The 8,321-nt window shown below is 44.1% G+C and overlaps 1 protein-coding gene across 1 annotated transcript in view; it reads right to left on the reverse strand.

Annotated features, from left to right (window-relative positions):
- LOC119426686 (matrix metalloproteinase-16) overlaps positions 1–7,995 on the reverse strand; it is a 93,646-nt gene extending 85,651 nt beyond the window's left edge. Inside the window, exon 1 of the mRNA XM_037694265.1 lies at positions 7,774–7,995. Within this exon, the coding sequence (XP_037550193.1) occupies positions 7,774–7,902 (129 nt within the window). The 5' untranslated portion in view covers positions 7,903–7,995. The remainder of the gene's footprint in view (positions 1–7,773) is intronic.
- Between the last annotated feature and the right edge of the window lie 326 nt (positions 7,996–8,321).

The following is an 8,321-nucleotide window of genomic DNA, read 5'->3' on the forward strand; positions in this document are numbered from 1 at the left end:
CACACACACACACACACACACACACACACACACATCTTATGCATGTCATGTCCACCATCTCTGTGGTTCTGTTAGGATTAAATGTCACAAAAATGTCACCTAAAAATGCCACAGAGTTGATCGTACATACTGAACAGTGGCTGCACAGACAATCTTTTTATTTTATTTTATTTTTTTGGGGGGGGGGGGGGGGGGTTAAGGGCCTAAAATCAACTCATTCTCTGATGTAGATCCAAAACCAAACATAACCCACCATCGTGAGACTGTTTCATTTTCTTGTTTGACGTTTATGGTCATTTTCAAAATAAAGGCTTAAAAGCCGAGCCCAGATTGAATCAGCTGTAGATGTACATTAGTCCCTCTCTTAAACCTTTCCCACACTCTTGCAATGTTCTAAACTCTCTAAAAGAGCACAGTGAAGGAGAGCAGACAGACTGGTGCTACGGCTACTGGGACAATCAGCATCCAGGGGCAGATTGGCCATCGGGAGCGGACTGGAGCTCGGTTCAGGTCGCGCTCGATTATTTTTAGGGATGCACGACGCTGGATTTTTGGCCAATATCCGATATACCGATATGTTAAAACTTACTTAGCCGATAACCGATAGCAATACCGATATTTTTTCCCCTAGACAGGACATACCTGTTAGAAAACTTTGATTTAAAAGGTAGATTAGGACGATTATAAGGTACTGACATATAATGACAACAGCAGAAGTGTGTAGAAAAAACTGAATAGAGCAAAAATGTAGCAGAATAAACTGAACAAGGCCGAGCCTGAATAGATCATTTAAAAAAAAATAACGGCAAAAAAATACACTGAAATGAGCAGTAAAAGCTGAAATAGCAAAAAAGATAGCTGAAAAAAAGCTAATAAAATTTCTGTAAGGAGTATAAAAAGTTGAAATTATTTGAAGGAATCACACAAAGTGGAAATTAGCAAAAATAATAGCAGAAAAAAAAAGACTAAAAATAAAAAGTTTATTTTGGCAGTGCCCTTCTTAAAGTGTCACCACAGCGAGCGAATGCACATGAAATGTTTGGCAACTGTTTTACGCCGGATGCCCTTACTGATGCACCCTGGACTCAAACCCACAACCTTAGGAGTACAAGAGCACGGCACTGACCACCAAGCTTCTGCAGCCCGACTAAAAATAACAAAAAGTACCTAAAAAGAAGCTGAAATGTGCAGAAAAAGGTTGTAAACAGCTGAAGGGTTTGAAGGATGTGACCAGAGCTCCATTTATTTCCAATGAAGAAAAACATGGCCGACAAAGCTAAATGTGTCAAGAAGTAAAAAGTGAACAAATACCAAATGTCAAAGCAGGAACGCCCCAAAGGAGCTGAATGCTTCGATACATGATTTGTTAAAAAATAACAACTGAGGAACGAGTTACGTGCTGAAAAGCGTACGGAAGAAAAATGGAGTGATTCAGAAACATCCACAGTCTCAGTCCTGCAGCCTCATCCAGACTCGTTTAGACCAACACGAGTCACAACTGGTAGCTTTCAAGGCTTGCGTTAGGGAGGGTGCTCAGCTCGCACCACACAACGTTTCAGCATCATTTTGTAGCAGTGTGTGCGTTTCTCTGGGTCCGATGGTTGTGGCTAGGCCTGTCACGATAACAAATTTTGCTGGGCGATTAATTGTCTCAGAAATTATTGCGATAAACGATAATATTGTTTTAAATTTGACAATATTTAGTAATTATTGTCAAATTTATGAAGAAATGTTTATTTGTTTTGCATGTAGTATATTTTTTCAACCACCGGATGGCAGTATAAGACGGTTTGAACCGAAGGATGGATAGTGAGGGAGCGAGCAGCGTGTCTCTTTAAGAAAAATGGGAGGGAGTCCCCTTGACGTGGGCTGTCTCGCTTCGGTTCTCAAAATGGCGGACGCTCGGTGTGGTTTGAGCTCTTTAGCGTAGCATTTTTCACACAAAGCTTTAATAAAAAAGATCAGTGAACAAGTTCTCAGCTTCTTTTTGCAGAGAAAAACAACTTTTTACACGAAGGCGCAAGTTTCAACCGTGAGTTTTGGAGTTTCGACAAGACGGAGGTTTTTTCAGTCGGCCTGTTAGCTTAGCTTCTCGGCTTAGCTGCTTTTCACGATCCAAAAACACGATTTCGGACGGTTAAAACTGATTTTAACGAGAAAAGGAGGGGTCATTGAAGAACACCGGAGTTGAGCCTTTTGTCATCCAGTGTCTTCAGAAGAAAGAGACGCAAAGAAACGATAAAACCGATAAATGAAAATGAAGTCGATAATTTTCATTGATCATGCGATTAATTGATTTATTGATTATAGCAACAGGCCTAGTTGTGGTGGACTTGTGAGCTCAGCTGATTTTAGTAGGTGTGACTCTCAGCTACTACCACACCAAAAATTAACTCTACAGCTAGAAAACTGCCCGAGCTACCTGCTGTAGAAAATAATCTCTTATTTTACCCTTCACGACTTCAAAGACCTGAAATCTACAGGCAGGGCGTCACATGAGGAGCCCATAATCTTAATCTCTTTCAGGGTTCTGAACTGAAAAACACCCGTCGCACAAACAAAGAGCCTTTGGCTGAAGTTCATAATTACCACCAACTGTGAGAGGATTTCACGCGAACCGGAGTCCGCTCGTCCGTTCACCGGAGACGAGCTGCGTCAACAGACGGGAAAACAATTCAGCCGCCTTTGTTGTTTGGGCAGATTATCTCTGACGAGGCAACTTGTCTCGGTCTCCGCTGAGCGATGATTCAAAGCACTTTAATGTGAGTCAGAGCTCGGAGCTGCACCTGATGCTGCTCCGAGTGGAGCCGAGGCTCCGCTGCTCCACATCGTTCTCCTCTGCCCAGAGACACGTATCCACGTCGAGCTGTATCTTACGACATTAATTCCACCTCAGACTGTGCAGCACTTTCAAAATGATGCGTCGACTTAAAAGTCTGAAGATAAAAATGAGAGTATGTCTGAACACGGTGCCATGTTTAGTCATTCCCCCCAATAATCTCATGAACCACTGATTTTAAGGGCTGGACTTCTGCACCTCATTGGCATTTGGAGTCAACCCAATTCAATATGGCTGCCACAGCTAACCAACCTTTAAAATCAAGCAAGACCACCACATACGTCCGTCTACAAATTATTACGCACCCATCTATAGATATGGCCCAGACAAGCAGACCTTGTAGGAAGGAACGTCTCCACCGTCATTAAAACCTGTCGCGGGTCCATTTTGGGCGCTCGGGTTTGTTTACGTTTATCCCGGAAGTAGAACTTTTTTATAAGGAGAGTTTACCGCTCTGTGCATGTCGGTACTTCTGTTCAGGACAAAGCCCGCTGCATGTAAACGCTCGTCATGAACAGATTGTGCCCATGTAAACGATACTGTTGAATTATTTCATCTGAAAACATTTCAATCCGGTCAAAAAAATTTGCGCATGTAAACATAGCTAGAGTTTGCACGCACACCGTTCGGATTTTGAATCGGCGTAAACCACCCGTCTCATTCTGATTATAAATTCATTCGGATCGACAAGAATCAACAAAGAATAATCCGGGTGGGGAGTTTACATGGCGTATTTTTATTCTGAACTGCCGCTTAATCCGATTACTTATGTCCACGTAAACATAGCTATTGGCTGCGCCGCTCACTGTGCTGGGACCCCCACCCACTCCACACGCATACGTCTTATGTCTGTATGTTGCTTTTTCTGTGCTGAAGTCTTGTTTTGCATCTCTCACACTGTGTCCAGTCGAGGACACAGTGTGAGAGATGATTTTTTTTATACCTCATGTTTCTCTTTTTCTCATCTACAAATTAAAAGGGCAGCGCCTCCCGAAGGCCGCAGCCTCAGACACCTCTGTCCCCCACATGTCTGTTTGTTTATAGTTCCTCAGACGAGCTGAAGTGAAATGTAATTTCGTTTTGCTTCAGTGCAGTGACAATAAAGCTGATTCTGGGGCAGCTGCGGTGCTCCCTGGTATTTCCTCACCTCTGCCTCCATCATGCCCCTGAGTAACCTGAGGAGTAGGAGACACCGCGTCCCGACAGGATCCGAGACAGTAACGTCTTTCTGTAAAACACCTTCATTCATGCGCCGCTCGTCTCATCTAAAAGTCAAACCGTCTTCGGCTGCTGAGCCACAAACCGATCCACAACAATTCAGCTCGACGCAGAATGGTTTATGAAGGAGCCTCCTTCCTCCTGGAGCTCTGAGAGGAGGAGGAACCTGAGGCTTGACCGGCTGCCGGGACACACGGAGGACGAAAACAAGTGATGTTCCCAACAACCCAACCATAATTAGAGACTTGTACTTTGTCTGAGGGTTTGAACAGTGAAGGTTTGTAGTTTTTGAGATTACCGTATTTTTTGGCGTACAAGTCGCTCCGGAGAATAAGTTGCATCAGTTAAAAAAGCATCATGAAGAGGAAAAAAACATTTGTTCATTCAACCTTTAATTATACAGGTTAATCCCATTGAGCCTCGGGGACTCTTTTACAAGAGAGACCTGAGTATATGTCACATTTATTAAGCATCACCGTTGACATCCATCCATCCATCCATCGCCGCTAGCTCTCCAGCGTTCCTCCGCCTGCACCAGCTGAGTGAAGCGAGCGCACACGGGAGGACTCGCTGTTGCAGTTCTTAGAAATTTAAAGCGTCGGTCAAAAATTGTGTTATGAATATGGAAGGAAAAAGTATATACACGTCGCAGGACTGAGATTTAGACAAAAAACTGCGACTTACACGCCGGAAAATACGAGTTTTTCTGGACTGGAACTGGACAGGGAATGAAAGTAGACCTTGGTGTTTTTGGTGTACGATGTTCAGGAGTCACTGTGGAGAACACCAGGCTTTTGTTTGGTTGGCTGCACCGAGGCAGAGCAGACTGATGGATCCTGGGGAGTGGAGGGAGCAGTTTTATCCACCAGGTGCCAGGGGGTGGCTAATGGTGGCTTTGGCCCACAAACATAATTTTTTGCCCACCTCAGTCATTTGAGGAAACTATACTTAAGCAATATAAAAAGTAAAAAACAGTTTCTTCACATGATCGGGGTGATCGCTTTACATACATACGGATGAAGAAGGCCATCTTAAATGTTGACGTGGCAACCAGATTGTTGATGGTGACCTTTCTTTACGCTTAGATGCGACCACACACCAAAATGGAGGTCGGTGCCTCACTTCTTTTTCACGTTATCCATCTCACAAGGTAAACATACATATACGGTGGCAGCCATTTTGAATTCTGACCTGGCAACTCCATCCATCCATCCATTATTTTTTACTCGCTTCTTCCTTTTCAGGTCACGGGGGTCACTGGTGCCCATTTCCAGCGGTCACTGTGCGAGAGGCGGGGGGACACCTTGGACAGGTCTCCAGTCCATCACAGGGACACACAGAGAGAAATGAGACAAACAGCCAATTTAGAGTTACCAACCTAACGTATGTTTTTGGTCTGTGGGAGGAAACCGGAGTACCCGGAGAAAACCCACACCTGCACGGAGAGAACAAGTAAACTCCACTCAGAATACCCCCCCGACCAGGATACGATCCGACGACCTTCTTGCTGAGAGGCAGCAGCTCTACCAACTGCACCATCGTGCTGCCTGACCTGGCAACTCAATTTTCAGAATGAACCATGCATATGTCTAGTTGCATGAACTGAGAAAACTCTGCGGATGGAATGGAAAGTTTGCCTCGTCCTGTCCCGGCACTGAGGGACAGTGGACAAACATGTCTACGTTTTGATGTATAAAGTGTTTTAAAAAGTTCAGCATGTAGGAGTAGAAAGAGTCTGCTAGCAAAAGTTTTGGAAAGAATGGCAACACCTTATAATGGAATATTCTATGCTAAAATCTCTGAAAAAATATAAAACGTAAACTGCAGCTGTATAAAAACAAACATCTAAATCAGTCACCTAAAGTCCAGCTCTGTGACCCGTTTGAAAACCATTGTCGTCTACTGGGGAACGTTTTTGCAAACTGATGCAAATTCTATCCACGTTGCACTCTACTCTCCATCGAGCTGCACGTTTTGATGTATTTTTAGCTTGGGTTTTTCCGGAAACTGCAGAAAACCGTGACGAAAACAAGAGGAATACCTGCTGAACGCTGACGCGCTGGTTCCCTAAAGAAGGGACTTTAGTTTTGGCTCAGCTAAAAGTCTCGTTAAGGATTGTAGTCTGAAACCCAGATCTGTTTCTGCTGAGTCGGGCCCCTAAAAACATAAACATCTGGCACACACTCAGATTAAATATTTGCTCCACTGACCTCTCTTCGTGGAAGTTGAAGTTAAGCAGCGCTTGAAAGAGGCGGGGGCATTCTTGTCTGGGTTTTTTTTATGTTTTCGGGGACCGTTGCTACAAACATCACCACCTAGTTGTTGTTTGTATTTGAGAGCACGAACGAGCTCAGAAAAACTTCACTTTCATTTTGATGGTCAGTCTGTTGTCAGGGGCGGCTCTAAGGGGTGGCAATGAGTGGCAGCTGCCCTCAAAAAAATAAAAGCTTGCCACCCCAGCTGCCACGTTATTTGTAAGCTATTTAATATGACTTTTAAAATATCCACACAGAACGTCAGTTTTTATCCTAAAATCACAAATTTCACAATAAGACGGTTTCAGGTCCTCCCGACTGTAACGATGGCCGCTTATCTACACCGAAGCACAACTTTACTCTGTAAAGAGTCCAGACCAGACAAATGACCAATAAAAAAAAAACGTCAAATTTATTTACAGGTTTTTGACTTAACACCAGTCTTCAGACAGAATCTTATTTTTAATTTGTGAAGAATTTAACACCCTTGATTGTACACAGTTAGTGTACAATCAAGTTTAATTTAGTATTAAAAACTAAATTGAGTGTTGCGTCGCAACATTTTGAGGAAAAAACAACGCACTGTAAGCTTTGTTGAATCTGGTAATGAATTAAGTTTTAGGCCAACAGCACTTGGTTACAGACAAACTCTGCAAAAATATACAATTTTGAAAATGTTTTTAATTTGATTTTTTTTTGTACAAGTGTAATTTATGCATTACATACATCATTCGCTACCAAATATTTATCAAATATTTTGTATTACCTGAGCAAAATCTGTTTATTTTGCCAACATTTATGAGCCGATTGTTTACATTCTAACATTGATAAAAATGAATCTGTAAAATAAAACACCCAAGAGTCAAACGAAACCGAGACTCTGGGTCAAAACTTACCCAGAACTGAACTGGGACCCTGTGTGTACACAATTCCGTTCCACCTCATGTACCACATGCGATGCGAATGACAATAAAGATACTTGAATCCTTGAAAAGTTAATATTTCTCTTCGGGAATGAACTGTCAATTAAAAGCTGTGGTCAATGGAAGTAGTCATTTTGAGGAAGGACATGGCGAGCTGGAGCCAAGATTGTTGAATATAGTTGTAACCAGCGATGAAAGTTGAGTTAGAACATTTAAAAAATCAACTTAAATACAGAAAATCATGTATTTTGGCAGCTATTAAGGCTTAAAGTTGTGATTTTTAAGTTACACCAAAAAAAACAAAAAAACATGAAGCATTAAAATACATCTTAAAAGTAAACTTTCCATGCCCCCTTTCTGAGGGGAACCTCGTGCCCCACCTTTGCTGCCCCGAATAAAATCCCTCTAGGTCCGCCTCTGCTTCTTCTCGTTCCGCACCTCCGCGCGCCTGTTTCCTTCATAAAACCGAGCAGGAGGCTCGTTCCTCAGCCTTTATTACTCTTGTTTTTATAATTATTTCCTCGTTCCCTGCTCTTACCTCCACGCTGAACGGCTGCTCCTCTCCGTTCACGGCGCATAAAATCCACAGCAGCAGCTGCAGCAGCAACGTCCCCATCCAGCAGCCGTGAAGGCATCCCCATCCGCGGCGGAGCGCCGATAAAACCATGGCGGAGCCCCCCCTGTCAGCTGGAGGCACGGGAAACGGACGGACGAGCCAAGGCGAACGGGTCCTAACGCAGCGCCATCGTCGCTGTTGCCTCCGCCGAGGATGAGGAGGAGAATAAAAACGGGGAGGAAGGAGAAGATTCGTCGAGCGCTCCTTCGTTTTTTGTTCCTTCTTCTTCGGCCGCGGCTCTTTGGAGGAGGTTCTCCCCGGGTTGGAGGAGTCCGTCAGCAGCCTCCCGGTCCAGCAGCCCCCGGGTCGGTCCTCCGGTCCTCCAGCGGGACTCGTCCAGCCCGTTTTCTGCAGCCGAGCGGCATGGCTGCCCGTTTTCAAGCGCCTTTTCCCACCCAGTGCGCATGCGCGTCTCTCTCTCCCCCTCTCTCTCTGCCACCAACAAAAACAAACAACCCGGTTCGGTTTCA

Source organism: Nematolebias whitei, chromosome 20 (assembly GCF_014905685.2).
Source record: "Nematolebias whitei isolate Nwh7 chromosome 20, NemWhi1, whole genome shotgun sequence".
In the NCBI taxonomy this organism is placed as follows: domain Eukaryota; kingdom Metazoa; phylum Chordata; class Actinopteri; order Cyprinodontiformes; family Rivulidae; genus Nematolebias; species Nematolebias whitei.